The sequence below is a fragment of the Onychostruthus taczanowskii genome, unplaced genomic scaffold (genome assembly GCF_017590055.1).
Source record: "Onychostruthus taczanowskii isolate IOZ18803 unplaced genomic scaffold, ASM1759005v1 scaffold59, whole genome shotgun sequence".
In the NCBI taxonomy this organism is placed as follows: domain Eukaryota; kingdom Metazoa; phylum Chordata; class Aves; order Passeriformes; family Passeridae; genus Onychostruthus; species Onychostruthus taczanowskii.
Genome location: NW_024503568.1, coordinates 4,514,792 through 4,536,579, shown reverse-complemented (window position 1 = coordinate 4,536,579; position 21,788 = coordinate 4,514,792). Strand labels below are relative to the sequence as shown.

The window sequence follows — 21,788 nt, the reverse complement described above, 5'->3', positions numbered from 1 at the left end:
TTTTGTTTGTTTCTGGAAAGTCTAGTTGAGTTCACTGACATAGCACACACACAGAAAAATGTCTGACTACAAAGAAACACTTAATTACCTCATATAAATACTTGCTGCCACCTCTGAGGAAAAAAACTTAAAATCTTCTTAGTACGATTAATAATCCTTTTAAGAAATAATTTTTGAAGATAAGTTATGCTAGAGCACCACCATCATTAAAATCACACAGGCAATTTGAAGAAGACTGAATTTACTGTTTCTGAGTAAGTCTTGCCCAGTACGTTGAGGAAGGTTTCAGACCTTTGGTCTGCTCTAACCCTTGGAGGAGCACAGCCTGTTTTCAAAGGGGAGTAAGTAAGGCCCTCAAGGTATCTTCAGTGCCAACGGGGCTTCCACGAGGCCACGGCTAATGTGCTATAAATGCAGCCTCTGGCTCCCTGAATACCTGCTTCTCTGTGTACCCAAGCCTTGTATTCTCTTGCTTGTGGACAGGGTATTATCTGCTGAAAAGAGGGAGTACAAAGAATCAAGTCATAATCAGTATGCTTTTGTGAGTCCTGTGAAATAGAGTGAGAGCTACGAAGGAAAAGCAAGTAGATAGTAGATTTTGAGTGCACAATATTTCAGGAGAGGTTGGGAGAGGGTGTTTTTATGATATTCTATTATGTCTCCTCTTTAGAGAGAGACTAAGCCAGTGCCAAAGGAATAGTTTTCCAATGTGCTATTTGTCCCCAGGATGGATGGGGGCTGACAAGCTGACCATCAGAACAGCTTCTTTGTCCTTGGAGCTCCAGGTGGTTTAACAGTGCAGAGAAGCTATGAGTTTTTACCAAAATGACTGTTCATTCCGTTTTAGATGACTTTTCAGCCCTGTCCAGCTTATTTTCAAGGACTTTTAAAGGAAAAAAAAAAAAAGTCAAGCAGTGTATATTGGGAGGGTGATGGGGAGGTGAGGGTAAAGTACTGGGTATAAGCATGATGTGGAAAAGGTCTCCCTTTTCTAGAAACATGTTCATCCAGAGAAGGCTCAGACACAGAAGTATCAGTATTCATGACACAAAAATAAGTATCATAGCTTAATCATGCCTATAATCAGCTTTGCTAGCAGCAAGATTAACATGAGTCTGTTACATCCCCTGCATTTTCTGAATGTGTATTTAAGGGTGTAAAAAGTAGTATTGAATTTAGTCTGAAGAGACTTACATGATTTTTAAAATTATAATATTTGTTTATTGTTTTTAATGAAATATTTGAAAGCTGAGCCCTTCATGACAGGTAAAGAGAATATGATACTTAAAAATAATATAGACAGCAAATATCACTGGCAATCATGATAATAATGTGGTTTAGTTCATGCAGATTGCAATAGAATAGAAGAATATGTTTATTTATTACCAATAAAGAATCAGGGGTCATTCTTGTTTACTACTTTAGGTTGTGATTCTGAGAAGCTTGTAGAGATAAATTCAGGGCTGAGAAGAGTAGACCAATAACATTCTTCAAGCTGTTCCTAATGCAGCCCTGTGTGCAGCTGGCTGCTCTGCCAGGGTCTGCAGCTGAGCCATGGTCAGTGTGTTGTCCACCAGGACTCACTCCAGACCTGCAATCCATCTTAGCACCTCTGTATTCTCTCTGCAATATTTTTAAGGAAATGTTTCTTTTTTTGTTTGCATCTTTTTTTAAAATTTCCTTTAAATTCTTTTCACCTTTGAAATCATCAAGCAAAGTACATAACTAGTTTAGCATGTGGTGACTGTTAATTTTTTCCAGAAAGGAGTAGGAATAAAGAAAAACTACTGCATATATTCTCTGTTACCTACGTGAGGGTGTAAAAAATCCTGACTTCTGTACACAGTAGTTACACCATAAGCTTTTTAGGCAAGAAATAGAGAAGATAATTGCCTCATGTTGTATGAATTGGGCTAGAGACTTCTAATCCTTCAGAACTGGGGTGACTCAGCTAAGATCTGAGGACCATTGAGATAAAGTGGAGAATGGCATTGGCACCCTGACATTCTGATAAAACTCCATTGAAAATTCATCCAGAGGGGGCAAAGTATCAAAGTCAGTGTATAATGGAGCGATTGTATTTCACTTGTATCGTTCCTAACAGCCAAAAGACATATATGTGATATTTAATGGAAACCTAGACACTTGTTTTGAAAGGCCTCACTGTTATATGTGTAGCAAATGGTTGTGTCTAAGCTTCTTTCTTGTACCATTTGTCCACTTTGCTGAGCCTTTGCAGGGAATAAGAGAGACAAAATCACTCGGCATATTTTAATTTCTGCAAGAATGCTACTCCCTTCATAGGACTGGTCTTTTTACCCAGGATTCACTTTTGCCTTTAAGACTCCATTTCCCAAAAATGTTTGAAAAACTTATTAAACTTCTGGTTCTTATTCCTTTCTTCCATTTCTTTACAGAAGTTGCTCATTGGTGCATGTGATTGTACCTGCTCTTCATCAGCAGCATGAACTGTGCTTTGAATCATCTCATCAGAAAACACCACTGTATTGTTTCCTTCTGTCTTGTCACTTTACTTTCAGCTTCTTTTTAAAGCTTATTCATAGCACTGAAACTTTTCCTCAAAATTGCTCTGTGTTCATTAGACTCTTGCCACGTGCCACGATTCAGCTGCAGATGTTGGCAGGGAGAGAGACACGGGGTTGCATGAATAAGAGCTTGAAGGAGGCCATTAGTCCCCTTTGTTCACCCTGGATTTATATCTAGATCTGATATGAGATGGGAGATCTATATCCTGCAGTTTTCCGTGTCCATGCTTCTAGGAGTGCTAAATCAGCAAAAAAAGCAGCACAAAGGGCTGGGGCAGTGGCAGCGATGACAGCTAAAGTCAGGGAAAACCTTGGCAGATCAGGGATGTGCCAGATGTACTGTAGTGGATAGTGCAATGCTGTGTACAAAGAGATGCAAATGAGAGCAGGAACAGAAAAAGGAAATTTTGGTCTCTGATGGGACCTTCCCAGGGCAGTAATCCATGTCTCTAAACGTCCACATTGCCCTGATTTTACATCTGCGTCTGCTACAGACAGCATCTTGGGAGGATTCTCAGGGCGTGCATCCCCAGCCCGTGACAGCGTCCGTGTTTCCGGCGGGAATGTCCGTCCGTCCGTCCGTCCGTCCGCCCGCGCGTCCCGCCCGCAGCGTCGCCTGCTGGCCGCTGCCGCCTGCTGCAGGGACAGCGGGGCCGCGCCGGGGGCGCCTGCGGGGGAAGCGCGGGGAACACTTTAAAACTTAAAAAAAAACTTTAAAACAGGGTTTGCAGAACGCCGCATCCTGCCTGAATTTCCAAAAGTCAGCGTTCTTGCCGGGAAAGAGCTGGCTGATAGCTCCTACCTCCTCCCTACCCAATGGCTTTATTATTTTATTTTATTTTGTTTTATTTTATTTTATTTTATTTTATTTTATTTTATTTTAATTTATTTATTTTTTTTTTTTTAAATCTCTGCATCTTGCCTACCAAGTGCAGGATTGTCGTATTACAGCAGCAGAGAGAGTTCCTGTGTCCTTAATGGAAGAGCTCCCCGGGGCTCCAGCAAAGGCACTGTCCTGCTCTTGCCAAGCTTGCCATTGATGCTGAAGTGCATGAATGCTGACAGGTTGTGAGAAGTCAGGTATTGTGTCTAGGTGGGAAGAGTAGGTTAGACTAGGTGGGTCCTTTGCCAGAAAAAAAAAAAAAAGTCATTTTGTCATATCCAAAATATTAATCACCTAAAGATTGTGATGGATACCGAGATAAGATTTTTCAGAGCCAGCCAAGGTGTTTTCACAATAAAAGACACAACATTTTTCAGGTAACGAGGCACTCCAATAACCAAATATGAAATATTACCCATGTGTTCATTGCCATTCTTATTTTCTACCTTTTTTTTCATTCTCGAAACATATAAGCTCACACTGGCTAGAATCTCATGAGTTTTGTCTCTTTATTTTATTGTCTATTGCCAAATACTCTTCTCTCCTCCTGTATAAGTCCAGGGCACATTTCAGCATCAGCACTGCCAGACAAAGTCAGCTGGGCAAAGTTTGTATTAGAAGCTATTTACTGTAGTTTGTGAAGGAGATTCGTGACACTTCTTACTTGACAGCAGCTTTGCAGTCAGCCAAAAGTGGAGAAGTAATTTAATTCCAGTGTTCTCTTCAAAGAAAATCTTTGAAAAGACAATAAAGAAGTAGGAATAACATCAACACAGAAAGAAGTAGAGGGCAGGAGAGACACTTCAGTTGTGTAGTTCTCATCCAAAAAGTATGCCTTGTTCATTTTTCATTATTCATGTGTTCAGGGCAGGAGCTCACACCCATCTGTTACTAAGGAGTGAATTGGAAGTAGCTGTTGCATTGTAGGAGCACTGGGATGAAGACAGAGGAACAAAACCCCTGGTAATAGTGTTAATAATTGTAGACTCCAAATGTAAAGATAGGGCAATACCTGGTTTTATAACAAGGTATCAAAGTCATTCTTCTGTATATGGGTCTCACTATTAACTTTCCTAGGTCTAACCTCTGGTAAAGTGCAGTTTAACTGGCCTAGACTTAGGAAATTCACCTTCCCAGGACACCACAGGGACCTCTTGTTCCAATGGAGGTGTCTCCTTCCTCTTCTCTTTAACTTGGTAATGCATTTGAATGTTCTTGGGAGGTTTCACTCTGAATTGAGCTGTGCTTAGCATTGATACTAAAAAGAGATGTTACTTTTCTTGGTAGTGAATGTGTTTTCGTTTGTGAGAGAGATGATATTTGATTTTTAAGATAAGAGGAAAATAATTATAAACACAAGCAGAGCTCATAATGGATAATATTAAGCTTAAAAATGTATAATTGTCTTTCACTTTAACAAATGCCTATCCAGAGGATGTCATTACTTTTTTCAGCCCTTCAAAAATGCAAGGCAGAGCACCTGGCTACCTCCTGGGGGCTCCTAGGTGTTGTATTCTCTCTGGTTTTTTTGCAAGAGTGAAAATGTGGTTGTAACAGTCAGGACCTCAAAGGGGAAGCCTTTGAAAATGTATTGTCACTCACATATCCAAGTTAAGGCCTTATATATTCAAAAATTATCTTATGTCTTGGGCTTAAAAGTATGTCTTGGCTCACTGGTACCTTGCTCACATAGCTGGTACCCTGTGTGCAGTTGCTCCTATATCCATTTCTCATTAATGGTATTTTTTATTTATTATAATTTATTAGTAGTATTATTAGTATGGTTTCCAGAGCTAGGCCCCCAGCAATGGATGTGGGACATACACAAACTAAAACCACCTTATATTTGTAGGAAGGTTTCTGATGCAACACTTTGTTTTTCCTCCCTGGTTGTACCAAGGCAATGTTACACACTGGTAGTTCCAGTTACACACGTCTTAACACACACACACACACACATATATATATACACACACACACATAACTTTATATATATACAAGCAGATCAGTTTTAAACTATCAGTAAATTTTTCAGGAGTCCAAAGTTTGTGATAATTAGCACTTGAAAAATGTTGTGAAGTTATTCGTCATTTGTGTTTTGACATGCACAGACTAATGTTTGTACTAAAAAATCTGCCAAAGATTCATTGCTTTCATTTGCACCTCTGTTTGAATAATCTTTTTTTTTTGTTGGTTCATCACTTTTTTTTGTCAATTATGGTTCTTTGCTGATAATCTAACATGTTTGAAGTCCCTCTTTGATTCAAATAAATGAAAGTTGGATGGCATTGTTTGAAAAGGTGCTATTCCTGCTCAATAATTAAGTCATTCTGGCTCAGTTTTTTCATTGATAGGTCTCCATTTGGCTAATTGGTTTGATGACATGTGAAAGTGTTTAGAGGACATCACAAAAGTGACAGAAAAACATGCCCCCAATTTGTCTTAGTGTTCTTTTAAACTTTTCTGAAGTTAATTTTTCTTCTTTTTTAAGCTGTAAACATCAGAAGGAGGCTTTATTAAATTGCTTTTACCTCAGACTACAGGGGGCTTTTAATGGAAGAGGAACAAATGCTTGAAACTGTTGAATCTTTGTTCTTTTTCCAAGGCAAGAACATTGGGAGTCTACACAGTGGGATTTTAATAACTGGTGTTATTACCTTCACAGCAGTAAAAAAGATGGGGGCACCTGGTTTTACTGGACTGGTTAAAAGGAAACTAAGCAATTCCATATAATATGTACTTGAAAAAGCACACAGAAGTATAAACATGCTGTTTTCAAAAACTCAAACAGCTCTATAGAACATATATATGAAGTTATAAGAAAATATTAACAGACTCTCTCTGTTTTGCAGCATCTCAGGTACCACAGTGACACCTGGAAGCATAGGTGCACTTCCCTGAGTAGTTAAGCCATTAACAGCATCCTCTGGAGCCCTTGTGGATACACCTGCACTAATGATGGCCCACGGACTGGTGTCTTCTCCAGAACTGAGAACAACCAACATGGCACATCTGGCCTTAACAGGGCTGCACTGCTCCTTTGCCTCTCCTTTAACCAGCACCAAAACACCCCTCAGTGCCCAGAGAGGCCTCGTGATGGCTCTGTCTCTGCACTGCCTGGGAAATTCCCAGCTCTTGCAGGGTGAGCCATCCTTGGCATTCAGGCCGTGGCCATTTCACTTACAAGGTGGTGTGCAAATGTATGTTGTACATAGCAAGGGTAACTCTTCTGTAAAAGCGAGCAGGAAAAAATATATTTACAGTATTGTGTTACTGTATGTACATTCCAAAGAGGCATGTTTCATTTATTTTTAAAATTTTAAATCTTTTAGGAATTGCAATTGATTATATGAAATCAGACATATCAGATCATCTATGACCTTGATATTTTTCTATTTCTCCCCTTGTAGTTGAAATAAATAATTCATTTATTGCCTTCAAATTAAACTGCTGTCAAGATACCATAGCATTCTTGGTGGACTCTGCATTGTAATGAATCTGAAATTCTCTGGTATTGCCTCTGGGAGGAGATGCTTGTGGGTTTTCACACCAGTTTGCCCATGTTCGGTGAATACTCACATTTCTTTCTGTTTTTTATTGTTACTTGAACTGTTGTTAGCACTGGACAAAAGAAACATGCAAATGTGGGAACTGTCTCTGGCTGGATGGCTGTTCTTGCTGCTGCTGCACAATCTCATAATGCTGTTGCAGCTCTCTGCTCTTCACAGCCCAGTACCCACTGGAACTGCTGTTTCTAGTGCAGGCTGTAAGATCAAAGCAGATATCGTGAAAAAGATTATTTTGTATTGCTTCATTTCACTTATTGTCTATTAATTGATCTCCTGAGTCATTTAAAGCCCTCACAACCTGTCATTGCTTTTGAATTTCTGTTGTTTTGCCATGTACCCAGACATTTTTCTTTTCAGCTTTTATTTATGAAACAGGAGAAATTGCAATAATTAAGGAGTTTAGTGCTAGGAAATTTTGCAAAGTTTATATGTTTACCTAAGTGTCTCATCTTGGTTGGTGAGTCAGGCTGACCAGTGAGTTATTTTTATACCCACTTCACTGAAGCTGACTTTTTTTATGCTTTGAATCATTTGCTATTACACACTTCCAAAAGAGCTGTGTTGCTGCTCTGGCCCTCTCCTATGCAAATAAGCTTTGCTGCTTTTCCCTATTTTTTTCTACTCTTTCCTAACAGCATGACCGCTTATAAATTGTTCCACTGCTGTGGCTGTGGTTTGTTTTCCATAGGCTCACACAGCCATGTTTCATATCACTGTACACAAACACAGAACTTGGTGCTCAAGCCTTGCGCCTTGGCCCTCTTCTCATTAAACCATAGGGGAACTTTTGGGAATCAAAACTGATTGGACCTGCTTTATGGCTACAGACATAGTTTTACCTTGAGGTTCTTTGCCTGTCCAGTGCATGAGAATCCCGAGTGCTAAAGAGGGTTTTGGGAAGTCATGCAGGCTCTGGTTATAGGTGGTGAAGCCAAACCTGGTAGTTGAGCTATTTCATATTGCAGCAATATAGGGATTTTCTGTGGAGAAGAAACAGAAATCTGACTCTGTTTGCTATTGAAAGATTATGAAATAGGTATTGGTTTTGTTAAAGAAGACATCCAGGTGCAACTATATCACCAAAGTCTACAGAAAATTTGCATCACGCTTATAGACAAAGATAAGGGCCTACAACTGAAAAGGTAAGGCTTTTTACCAAAGGACTGTCAGGTTTGGGGTTTTTTTTATTTTTTATTAGAAAGTCAATATATGGTATCCAATTTTAGCTTTAAAACAATATTAAATTGCATAACGACCAATGAAAGTATAAGCAAGCAAAACAACTTGTCATAATGGCAAGGTTTGCAAAGGCGTCACCCTGGACCACATGGCCTATCAGCACACAGCACTCCCTGATGGAAGGGAGCTGGGTGCCCTCCCTGGCCAGAGGCCATCTGCAAATGTTCTGCTGCTCTAGGCAGTTTGGTTTGAATACATTGCCAGATGGGACTTCTTCTGCTTTCTTTTCTCTACTGCCTGGAGAGGGCTTTAATTGTAGGAATCATGAATATTGGAGCTGAAATTTGCCCTGAAGTTCTTCAAGGCCATATATCAGACCATATATCAAAGTCTTTTTTTGTCTACATGCACTTGAGTTACACGTTCTTCTTTCCTTATTCTGAAGGAACACCGAATATCTGAATTTGCTGGAATTTTAGACTGTTCATATTTCCCCTCATTTATATTATGACATTTACATTCCTTCAAATCCTCTTTTCATAAGAATCTTGTTGCTCTCTCTTCAGGCCAAGATTCTTTTCTCCATGCTGTGGGGTTTGCTGGCATGTTTCAGGTGCTTCAGGTGTGATCCTTTCTCTCAGGGAACAGTCACCAAATGATGAAAATGAAGACTGACCAGCTTGCCTGCTTCTTGTCTTTTGTGGTTTCTGGCAATGGTACCTCCTGTAGAGAGTACCCCAGATCTGCTTCTAACCTGGAACCAGAAGGGCAGTAGATGCTAAGAGAGGGTACAAGTTCAAAAATAAATTGGTCCCCATTGTAAAATTTAAAGCCACCTAAGTCTGCCAGATACAGTGGCTGGTGGACTGGCTGGTGGACAACTGCTGGCCTAGGGAGTCCTGACACAAATAATAATTGGTTTGAGAGTGTAAGTGCAGAAAAAAGCCTGCCAGAGTGCTGCAAAAAGTTTGCATTTTTATTATTCTTTAAAGATTAATTTCAGATTTTCTACTCGTTAATATCTTTTTCGTTAATATCTAGTAAGTTGTTTTATAAGGCATTGTACAACTGCTAAACAATTCTTTGCTTATTCTGTCCATGTCTTCACCAGTCATTTGCTGAGCTGTAGTTAAAAGCACTATTTGTCTATTAACTATCACAAATGTAAGATATTTTAAAATAATTCTACTCTGCTCTCAAGGAAGCCTCACAGCACATGCTTTGTCATGTTCTTGATCATATCAGATTTTGCTGTGGATTGTTGCTTTATGACGTATTTTCCCTTGCTTTTCTTTCTTCCCCTATTCTATCTTGCAGTGTTTTGCAGTTAATTCCAGCTACTCTTTAGTTCACTTTAGGCACTTTTTTGTTCCAGTTGCTCATAATTTTAATACTTCCCATAACTAGCCCACAGGCTTCTTTACCATGTCTGCTCAGTCAGTATTTTTTAGCATTAACCAGTTGTCTGTCCACATTGAATAGTTTTCTAGCTCATTGGTATATTAGGTGGGCAAAATTAGGGCAACTGGTCACCCTTGTGACAAAACTTCTGTCATTATGGCTCAGATAAAAGACTTATTCATGCTCCAAAAAAATTAATATATTTGTATAATAATTATAATTGTTGATTCTTTTCTTTAATCACATTGCTTTGCACATAATGCAGTTTTAGTAAATTTAGGATTTTTGCTTCTGTTCTAAATTAAACTATCCTACAAAACTAGCTTGAATTTCTTAATTAAAAATAACAAGAAATGCCTCCAAGGTAATGACAACCTTTTCTTTCATTTCTACACATTTTTCTAATGATTTGAAGCCAGAGTGTTTCTAGCTTTCAAGGTTTTCTGTTTCCTTTTCAGAACTTGATGTACCAAGAGAAGATTAATGTATGTCTATTCATATTACTCAAAAAGCCATCTATCCTTTTTTCTCATCAATCTGCCCCAGAATTCTTTCTGCTGCTATAGAGTTGTTAGACTTAAAATCTTGCTTGCTTATATAGGTAAAGCTAAAAAATTATTAGCATAACTGGAGTGAAGCACTCTAACCACTGCTAGACCAGATCTAAATGTTTAAAAAAGAAGGTTAATGCAGTTAAAATGTTTTTATATACACCTCCTAGTGCCTATCTCGCAGTGTTAGGGAAGTCTCCACTGCTCCTCTGGGTGCTGAGATTGGTGGGGTTTCATACTTGTGGTAGTGGTGGGGTGTTAGTGAATTGCCAGCCTCTGGAGCTTTTCAGCGTGAGGAATACGATTTTTGTGTATCCTTACTCTAGGATCAATTTGGGACCATTGTTATGTGTCTGTCAAAACCCTTTTACACCTTTGCTTTGTCTGCATTGCTTTGTTGTTCCATATTGCACCCCATTTATTACATATGGTGTCTTTTGTGTATGTTAGACACCATTTCTTTGTTATCTCTAAAACCAGTTCTGTCCAGAAACTGGTCTGCAATCATCATGTTAGAGTCTTAAACACTATTCTGCACAGAACAACTGCTTCTTACTGCTATTTTTATAAAACTATGTTTCTACTGTACAAATTAAATGTAGACATGTGGAACCCTTCCTGCTATTCTGACTTGTTCTCCTCTGTTGATGCTCTTAGCAACTAGTTCACCTGGGTTAAAAGACTTCCAGAATAAATAATAAATAACCACATGGATGTAGATACATGTGTCTGACAGTCAAATATGTACAACGTTGACAAAAAGAATAACGGGAAAGATTCTCCTCCCTCCCGCACCCAAAAACCCCCACCCAAAACAAAAAAAAAAAAAAAAACACCTACAAAACAACAAGAAAACCCCAAAATTAAACCAACAAAACAAAAACCACACATAAACAAAAAAGCCCCAAACCAACCAACCAACCAAACAAACAAACAAAAAAGAAAAACAAAAAAACAAAAAGGCTTTGAGAACTGAAGACATGCCCAAGCAATTGATTGTGAAAACTCTCCACAGAGAAACAGACAACAATGAACTTCCTTTTCCTTAGGAATTGTGTGGTAAATGGTAGATCTGGGAGGCTTTTTTGAAATGCAGTTTGATACAGTGCTTTGGAGAATTCTTTAAAATAATATTTTTTTCCTCTTTAAAAGCAATTTAGTGTACATTTATTTAATTTTCCTGTGAACCTACTACAAAAAAACCAAAAAACCAAAAAAAACCAAAAAACAAAAAAACCAAAAAAAAACCAAAAAAAAAAAACCAACCAGCAAACCAACATCCCTCCTGATCCTGTTGCATATGTGATTTCTTGTTATACACATAATTCAATACAGTTAAGCAGACACTGCCCAGGATGTTTTGTATGGTAATTGACAACTGCTTAAATAGAACATAAAAAGCTTTAAACAATGTAAATCAAGTAATAATAAATGTTATTATCACTTATATTATTTTCTTATAATCTCTATAGTGTTATTATAGGTATATAAATCCTTAAATAATAGCAGACAGCTTCATAGCTCATAAGAATTTGTTAACTGTAAAGACAATTTTTAGCATGTCATGGCATGGCATTTAGATGAGACCCATGAGGTACTCTGGAGAAACTCACTGTACTGCCATTTCATTGATCTAAGGTGGCAGATGAAAGTCTTGTCACACGCAGTACCGCCTCATTCCAAAGTGAATGCAGTTAGAGAGATGGAGTATGGCAATTTTCAATGTAAATAATGTTTTGCCTTTCTGAAGGAGCCCATTTGCAGTCTTGAGGCCATTAGACCTCTGGCTTCTTCAGCGCTGCAGTTCTGCAATAGGATTGGAGAGTGAGTGTGAGATTGACAATTGACTTCTCACTTGTGCTGCAAACCTTCCTTTTATATTTCTGTAAAAACAATGAACAAATGACTGCTACTAATGTTTTGCTCATCAACTTGTAAGTGAAGGCCATTTAAGACAGAAATGTAGGATTTAGCTCCAGCTGCTGCTCTAATGTTGCAGAAAGCTTTTGCTGCAGTTCATTAAATTCAACTTCAGGCAGTCACAAAACTGCCAGCTAATTATTTTTTCTTTCCTTGGCTGAGTGGATCCTGGTGTCACCAATTTCCTCTCACAAAATGGACCTACAGAATTCTTCATTGTGAAGATTGAAGAAAAAAAGCAGTAAGGAAGACACCAACATAATTTTGTTAAAAACAGGTAGGACTGAATCAGTGGAACTTCATTTCCTACCAGTTTTTCAGACTATCTTGGGAGTCAGACTCTGTATGGGAAATTGGTTCTTTGCTAGTAGGTCACAGGGCCTTTATTGATAACTGTTAGTTTCTGTTTTGGAGACTAATAACCAATGGGTTCAGCACTCTGGCTGAAAAGGAGCAGACCTGGGGCTGAGATGTAATTTTCCTCAGCACTAAGTACATGGGGTGTTTTAATCTCTATTATCTCAGTAAAAATCAAATTAAATTATGACAATTTCATTTTGTGGAAAATCAGAACTGAAAATGAGATCCAAAATTGAAAGATACGTGTATGGAGATGTCACTCCTGACCTTGCATACAGAATATCTACCTGAACACAGCACTGTTAACATATGGATGGTGCTAGACACCTCTTAGAAACTATTTTAAATATACCTCAACATCATCAGTACTACCCATGACTTTAAGTTGTTGGTATAGCTTATAGATAAAGTAATTAAAATCAGAGCATCCATATGTTTAAAATAACATCCCAAAACAGGAAATGTGAATGACCTCCTGCCATGGAATAGGTATTTTGTTTGATTCCTGTGGGTGATTCACTCTTTAGAGACATTACAGCCTAAGAATATTTCCAAACTAGCACACCAAGGTTTCACCCCAGAATTCTTGGAAAAACAATAGGTGCTTAGAATTTGAGCTTATGTTAATGACACTCCTCCCTCCTATGATTATACACAGAAGAGACAACCCTTACTATGATTTTACAATTAGAATTTGCACAAAATGAGTATAAAAAGGGAACAGTAGAGAAAAATGTAAAGTAACAACAATAGGATGATGTGATTAAAATATATAGAATTAGGTATCTTCAAGGTTTCTAAACTGAAATAGGTATCTTCAAGGTTTCTAAGTTGCTTCTTTAGTTGCAGGAAGAGAGGAAAAAATTACTTCAGCTTCAAAATTCACATTTTAAATATGCATATTTTACTTTTGACAGTGTGTCTTCATGTACTTGTAAGCTGTCAACAGGCAACTATTGTTGTCTCACTGCGATCTTAAGAGTGAGAAGACACATCAAAAGAGAATTAAGGCTATGATAGCACTCAGTGCAAATCAGAAAAGTTCCACATAAGGCTGAAATCTGGCAGTTATGTCAAGCATCAAGACACAATGGGGGCACAGGAATAAAGCTGTTAAGGGAATTGAGTTAGAGTATGAAAGCAAAACACAATATGGAACCCTTTGTCTTATATGACAATTTCATCGTTTTACATGGCACAAGTTGTGTAAATTAGTTTGGGTTCAGCTTGGGAGAGATTTTTGTGGGTCTTCATAAGGCAGTGCATTAAAAATAATCTGTCAGTACTGGAACACCAACAAACTGAATGTCCAGTCACAGAATTATTAACTAAATTCTGGTCCCGGGCTCAAATCATACTGGTATTTCCATATAGAGATCTTAAGGAGCAGCACTGGAAGGAGTTAAGAAGCTGAGAATTAAGTCAGATTTTGAAATGTATAGGTAAGAAAGAGGGTTTGCTCCCTAAATATAACTATTCAGAGAAGGAAAAAATTATATTTGTTTTGAAATGCAACACTGAAATTGTGATGAAATATTTTTTATATGTAAAAACAAAAACTGATTGAGAAACAATTTTCTGCCATTTTAAAGAATTATATGATACACTGAAGGGTATTTTTGAAAAGAAAAGAAAACCTCATTCATTTTATAATTTCAATTTTAGAATATAATTCTGGTAAATTTAAGGGCTAGCTTCTGAATAAAGTCCACAAAATATTAAAACATATGTGGGAGCCTCTAACCCCTCATCTACAAATGGACAATAGGCACAGGGTGGTGTTAACAACCTGTCACCCTGACACTGCTGTGCTCTCATGAGGCTCAGGCCTGTCCCAGAGCAGAGCTGCCTGACAGCAGAAAGAGGAATGGCATTGCCCAATGCCATTTAAGTTGTGCCATGAAGTCTTCCCACTTTTATGTTTAAGCAGGACTCAGAAAAGATGCCCATTTACAAAAGGATGTAGAGATGCTTCAGCAGAAGGTCCCCACGGGAAATGCCCTCCACAGCCAGGGGCACTGCCCAAATGGAGGTAAGCAAAATGACACACCTTCAGCCTCTGCTGAAAAATAAAGGAACAGACTAAGATACACACACATACACACCCAACCCATCCCTACCTTGTCCCAAAAAAATGTGTTTGTTCATCTGCCTGGTCATGACCTGCTTTTGGATAGACAGCCAGCTTTCCTGCATCAAAAAACACCCCCAAAATCAAAACCAAAAAAAACAAAAAAACTAATCAGAAGATTTACAGATTTAGAGATAACATTTTCTGTAGCTAAACTGATAGTGATGCGAAGCAGATCCTGAATGGCTGCTCAAACTCACTACTGTTTCAGCAGGACAATTTTCTAGATTTTCTAGATTCTCCAGCATTGTATGTTTTCACATTACTAGAAAGCTAAAACATTTACAAAGCTTATCTTAGTCTCTTGATTTACCTCTCACTTCATGTCCTTTCATCACACTTGTACTAGAAAATCATTCTCTTCTCTAATGTTTTGGGATTCTTTTTAAAACCAAGATGATCCTTTCCCATTAATTCAAAAGTCTTGCAAACAGTTGCCAAAATCCTACCACATTTTCCTTACTGAATGCGAAGACTCTATCACCTTCATTATTATACCACAACTAATTCTCTAAATTTAAATGAGAATTTAAATTTTATTCTCTCAGATTTTTTTTTAACTGGTTACAAAATTTTAGCCTGTATTGAATTAAACACATTCAAATGATCTTAAAATTCCTGTTCCTCTGTTAGGTCTTAGGTGGGAATTCAAGACCAATGCTTCTGTGGTTTTTCTGTGGATTCCAGCAGGAGAAAATGTAGGTAGGAATTACTTGTGAAAATCCTGAAATGCCTTGAAAATCAGAGTTGTGTACTCTCAAAATTGTGTTTAAATCTTTTAGGGGTTAGCTTGGAAAGGTTACTGGGGAGGTAATAGCTGCTGAAACAGGACAAACCCCATGATATGGTGTGTAAATTACACAGCAGAACTGGACGTGAAAAGAATTGAGTTTTGGAGAGCACAGAGATTGAATGTGAGCAATTATGAAAAAGTGCAAAGTGACTTCTTTTGTTCTTTTTCTTCTTTTGCAGGGACAGTGACAGATTCAGCTTGACTTGAAGTGAATAGACAACTTTTAGTGAGATCTTGATTGACCCCTTATTTTCTACAAAGGGTTGCTTTTTCTGATAGAAAAGTGGCAAGAAAGAAAAGGTTATTTTTTAAAATTTCACTTATTGGATATTTATCAATCGACAAAATATGTTTTGTAAATTTCCAGGTCAACTAGGACTGTAGCAACAGACTTGATTGTTACCATAGCATCAGAAAGTATTTTTCTTTTTAAATAGAAAGACTAATTTTTAACAAGAATATGTTTGCTAACGCCTTTCAGAAAAAAGAAGAGACTATTTAAAAGGTGGTCATATTTTAGGGATCTGGCTTTTATTGTTACTCTATCCCAGCATAGTATACTACATTTATTAAAAAAAAGACATTAAATGATTTTGTGTTTTTATTTATTGTCAGCAATACATCAGTTATGTAAAAATAACCCAGATGAAAATGTAAGACTTGTTACATTTTCACATCATCTGTATTAACTGAATAAAGCTTAGTGACAATATACACAAATTTGCAGTAGTAGTTGTACGTAAACATTTTGTGCATTAAAAAAGAAATGTACATAATTTAAAAAATAAAAATGCATTACACAATTTACAAATTAACATTAACAAAAAAAAAAAAAGGTAAACATTCCTCAGACAGCTGCCTCCTCATTCTACAAAATAAATATTCAAGTAAATTAAGTTAGGCAAAATAAACTCTTAACTCTGAACAATTTACATAAAGGTAAAAAGACAGATTTCCATTTAATTCAAGGTATATTTTACAGTGATTTATACATAGAGTTTTTAAATTGCTCTCTTCAAATCGTAAGACTGGAAAAAAAAATTTCTTACATTTTGGCAGGAGGAAGAGGGTTTCAAAATTGATGCTTTGTACCAAATATAAACAGGCTTGTGCACTTGCATAAAGCTTCAAAAAGGAACTGCTCCAGGACTCAAAGCAGACACAGTAAACTAGAAACTACAGTTTTAAAAAGGAAAATATAAACCACCACATCAACAGGAAAATATCTACTTTGCTATTTTCTGAATGGTTTATTCGATCACTGGAAACATGACTTTCACAAACTAATAATCTACAGTTGTGGCTGCTTTAGGCACTGGATTTGTAGAAGCACTCTGATTTTTAAAGCAAATTGCTTTTCATTCTATATTGATAATTCACATATTATTTACTTCTGTTTCAATGCTAGAGGGCTTAATCACCTTTGCAACACTTAGATTTACATAAAATTTCAGCTTTCCTTACAGCCTAGTATTTTTTTTCTTGATAATGAGGGAAGCCACTCTGGCTTCAAATTTCCATGCACTTTGTTAATAGAAAAAATAATAATAAAAATGCACTCTAGATTTTAAATGCAGCACTAGTATGACGCAGATGTGCACCAGATATTCACTGATCAGATATAAAATGTAACACATACTAAAATACTTGCATGGATTGCGAAGGCCAAACATACTTTAAAAACCCTCCTATCTCTCTGTTTATCCATTTAATGTGGTAAGGAAAAGGAGATGTCATACCTTTAACTTCAAGTTATTAAATGCTTAGATTTAGGACATAAAATTCTTCAAGGCAAGAGCTAGGCAACAGGTCCTGCTAAGACCAGCCAGTGTCATAAATAAAGATGACTCATTGCCAATGAAAGAAACCCTGTTCCCTCAATGCCCTCTTGGTCCAAAACTATTCGACAACACAGAATCAGACTTTTTAAAAAACAGAAATGATTATTAAAATCTGTCTCCATGTGTAATTATTGTTCTTTAACACTTTATAGTTTTTCCATGTTTTTTTTTTTTTTTTTTTGTGTCTGACAAAAGAGGAACCAACCAGATATTTCTTGTTTTCTACTCAAGAATGCTGAAAATTAAAATTATCAAGATTTGTATTTTTGCAATGGATCTCTACAAAGTGATGTAAGACTGAATACTCCAGTACTGAAACACATATATGCATGAACCACTGCTGTGGCAGGGGGCCATGAAACTTCATCAGCTGCAGCTGGATCAAGGTATAAAATGAGAAATTAAACCTGCACCAAAGATGGTTACCATTGTTCCTCTGCTCATCATTCCCACTTGGGGAATACCTACACAGTGGGATTAAGGTAATTTTCTTGATGCAGTAACACCACACTGGTAATATGGCAGCTAAGTAAAGTAGGACCATAATCTCTCTTGAATATCCACAAAATGCTCACTGGTTTCAAGAATTATTCTACATAGAATGAAGGTGTCTATTTTCAAGAACTGATATTACCCATTGATGTCCATGAGAGCCTTGTCATTGATTTCAGTGGATCTGGGCCAAAGTTTGCAAAGCTAGTTTCATTCAGTGTGCAAAAACTGGTGCTTCTTGAGTAAATAGAGTGATGAGTAGGCAGAAGTGGTTTAGGTTATAAAAAAGACCTGAGAACCTAATATTGAACTTCATGTAACAAATCTTTTTGAGAGGTTGCCTGATAAAGTTTTGTATTGCTTAGTAGTGGCACAGTCACTTGTACGTTCCGGCTGCACACAGAAGCCATTTGAGGAGAAAAACCCTTCCCAGGTCATGGAGCCCATCCGTAACAGCCATGTCACATGAGTGGCAAGTCAATGAGCTTCATGCTGGAAGCCTAACACCGAAAAGCCATAAGCATGGAAGAGGTTAACAGTGAGTTTTCATACTTCCAGAGTTTTTAAAAAAGTCATGAGTACTAAAATGGCAGAACTATTGACCTTGTTTATTTGCCAGTACACTCAGGAGTTTAACTGAATAATTAAAAGAGTCTATTGAATTATCCTAATTAGAAAAGACAAAACGTCTCTGAGTATTGCACTGCCAGAAACAGTGAAAGAGCTCTCATTAACAGAAGAAAAGTAAAATCATTTTATTTTAGTTGAACAATCCAAACACCTTTTTAGACAAGAAGTATGTCACTCAGGATTACAGGGCAACCACTTTTCTTTTTCTTTTCTTTTTTTTTCTAACAAAGTTAACAAATATAAAAAATCTAGTCATAAACAGCCTTCAAAGTACAATTAGAAACCAGCAGGACAATCTATACCAGTATAGGTAGGTGGGTCAAGAAACTAGACACTTGTATTACTGCCATGGTGTAGAGTACAAGTGGCTGCTGTGATGAGGGTGTGTGTACAGCAAACGTCGTAGCTGATTCCATCCCGTCGCAGTCCAAACTGAACACTACTCTCTTCAGGATTCAAGACCTGTCTACTTGACACTCCTTGCACAAGACACATCATTATCCTTTCTGAAAAGAGGCAGTTTCTATGGCAATACTAGTTAAGTGCATATCATGCTGCACTAATATAGTGCAAAAATTTGCCTTACATGTAGCAAAAAAGATGCAGGCAACAGTCTGAGTTAGAGAAAGTAGAAACGTATTGTAACATTTACAGCAGGTATTTTTTCCAGACACCAACCACTAGAAAATAGTGAATCTGAGAATGCCTCCTCTCTGGATGTACACATGAGGCCTTTATAATTTGGAGTGGTAACAGGACAGAATTTTGCAAGTGAGTCATTGCCCTCTGAAACACAGGTTAACACAAGTTATCATCAACTGGCAAACTGTTGAACTTGCTTAGTGTGTTAATCCCAGTTAAAAGTTAATATTGTACTAAGCACTAAAATGCTCTTCATCACGTATATAATCTGATAGAGTAATACATATGGTTCAACCGAGTATACATGTTACATTTGAATATAAAGAGTCATAGACAGCTTGGTACAAACTCCTCGTGCGTACTGATTATATGTGGTTAATGATGCAGGGGCTTCCAAGTGTTAATACTATGTCAGATACAGTATTCCGGAGGCAGAAGTGGTGCTCAGTTCTAAGACTGAGGAAACACCACAAATCTCCAACTGCAGTGTCTATTAATGTGATTCTGCCTGATTTCTCGGTGCTGATGGTCTAAAGTAAAGCAATAATACCTTTAATATCAGTAGGCATTATGAAATCCATCCTTCTTTATCTATGGTGCAGTTACAAAAAAGAAAATTCAAAACACTTAATCCACTCCATAGAAAATCCCTGTGGCTTTGGACACTTCTGATTTCATTCCCATAGTTTAGACTCCATTTGTCACCATGAGAAGTCATAGTTTACATGTCTGCGTCTCCATCATAAGCCAAGGTTAAAGGTTTCAGTCGGTTGTTCTGCCTTCTCTGGGGCTTCTTTGGCTTTTTGCTGAAATAATAAGATAATTTGTAAATAGAACAAGAAACTAATAGCATACAAAAATGTATTTCAGTCTTAACTGAAAGATAAGCATGCTGATAATGCATTCAGTTATTTGTTTAAAAGCTATAACCCTAAAACCTTTACTGGGATCACTAATTACCCCTTTATCAACCCAAAGCAATATCTAATTCAAAGCTCAGTTGTTCAGAAACAAGCTGTTATGATGCTCATGTGACTTGATGAAATCCTTGGCAAGTACTCCTGCAACATCACTCAGTTTTCAGAAGAATTCAGAGCCTGCCATGCAACATTTGGTCATGTATCAAAGCTGCAATCAGGTTCTTTTAAATTACGTGACTCAAATATTAAACCTCTCTTGACACATCAAGGGTTTCCACAGGAAAGATCCATCTTTTGATTGGTTTTATCTCATTATACTTGCTGGAATTCCTACAATTAATTCTAGATGTTATAATCAAACCAGTCATTAATAACAGAGGTATGGTTGTTTGCCACAACACTCCTTGTCTAGCCTTGAATTAGATTTTAATCCAGCAGTATTTCCAATTAATTTGATATAGTTTTAGAAAATTACCAGGCCAAAGGAGAATGAATGTTTATCCATGCTTTAGTACTAGTCTTCTTTTAGAGTGTAATGTAAGCATTTCTGTAAATCAGGCCTATGCATCCTCAGTCTTGTCCAAAATCTTATTTCAGCTGTGTCACTTTAGGCTGCTCAAATCTGAATCTTTTATAGGAAACCTTTTGTTACAATGACTTGCAGTAGCCACAGGTTCCAGTCCAAATAATCCGCAGTGTTGTTGAATACTAATTGATTTCCTCTCCCTCAAGCCCCACCCCCCCCAAAAAACCAACCAACTAAGCAAAACAGAAAGACCACAAAGAAAACCCAAACAAACAAACAAATCCCAATAACATCAAAAACCAAAATAAACAACAACAACAACAAAAAAACCCAACCAAACAAAAAAAAACCAAAACACACAAACACACACACAAAAAACAAACAATCAATCAAACAAAAAATAACCAAAAAAACCCAAAAGAACTTTTATATTACCTAGCCAGAAGTGAGGTTTTGGGCAAAGTTTACGGAATAGCAAGCATACCCAGAAGCCCCCCAAATGCCTACTAATGCAGTACAGCCATGAGCCTGATGTATATGACCACACTTCCCTCACCTTTCACCTGTACTGACATCTGGATCAGAAATTCCAAACAGGACCTAGAAAACTTCAGGGAGCACATTCTCAAAGGTGACTTGTTCAAAAAAGAATTCTTTCATGTATTAAAAAGGTAAGAAAGTTTTCAGATTTTTTCTGGTTCTGTATCTCTATATCTCATCAAATATAAAATATGATTTGCCTGGTTACTCAATTTCCTTGTTGCTATTTCTCTCAGCATTTTTTCATACAGATACAATAAAATTATTCTGGACATTGTATGTAACAACCAAGATAAACTGAGCAAAAATGAGCTGTACACTAAGCTACACCATATTTGTAAGTTCTTATACCCTCAGAAGAGCATGTGGTGATCCATCATCTAGAGTACAACCAGAATCTGCTAACCTAATTCTGGACAAAAGGACAAGGCAAATTAAACACTGCAGTTCACAGAAGTGCCAGCAGCTTCTACAGCAGCAGATGTAAACATTTTCATTACAGTCTGTGAGGGGACTGTTTTCTTATAAATAATTAAAGAACTCACCAGGCTAGATAGATCATAGAAACAATAAAGATGAGTAAAACAAATGCACCAGCAGCTACACCATAAACCCAGGTCTTCAGCCTCCCATCTAAAAGGAACGAATGTTAGTCAGTAGTGTTTGAGTTAGTCTAGTTGAATTATTAGTTCTGCTATAGCATAGAAATACTTTAATAATCCAAATAAATGCCTTCACTAGCAATTATAGTTTAATCAGAGTAAATATTATTAAATAACTGAGCAATGACTTCTCTGTGCTCTGCTTTTCAATTGAAGTCAGGATAATTCAAATGAGCTGAGATCTGGGGTGGCAGCAGCAGGT

The 21,788-nt window shown here is 37.2% G+C and overlaps 1 protein-coding gene across 4 annotated transcripts in view; it reads right to left on the bottom strand.

The window, feature by feature from the left end:
- Positions 1 to 15,874: 15,874 nt before the first annotated feature.
- The window catches only part of THSD7A (thrombospondin type 1 domain containing 7A), a 264,274-nt gene continuing 258,360 nt past the window's right edge, over positions 15,875 to 21,788 (bottom strand). For all 4 annotated transcript variants that reach the window (XM_041418267.1, XM_041418270.1, XM_041418269.1 and 1 more), the window contains 2 exons: positions 21,470 to 21,557; positions 15,875 to 19,744 (listed from right to left, as the gene is read on the bottom strand). In XM_041418267.1, coding sequence (XP_041274201.1) covers positions 19,660 to 19,744; positions 21,470 to 21,557 — 173 coding nt within the window. In that variant the 3' untranslated portion in view covers positions 15,875 to 19,659. The remainder of the gene's footprint in view (positions 19,745 to 21,469; positions 21,558 to 21,788) is intronic.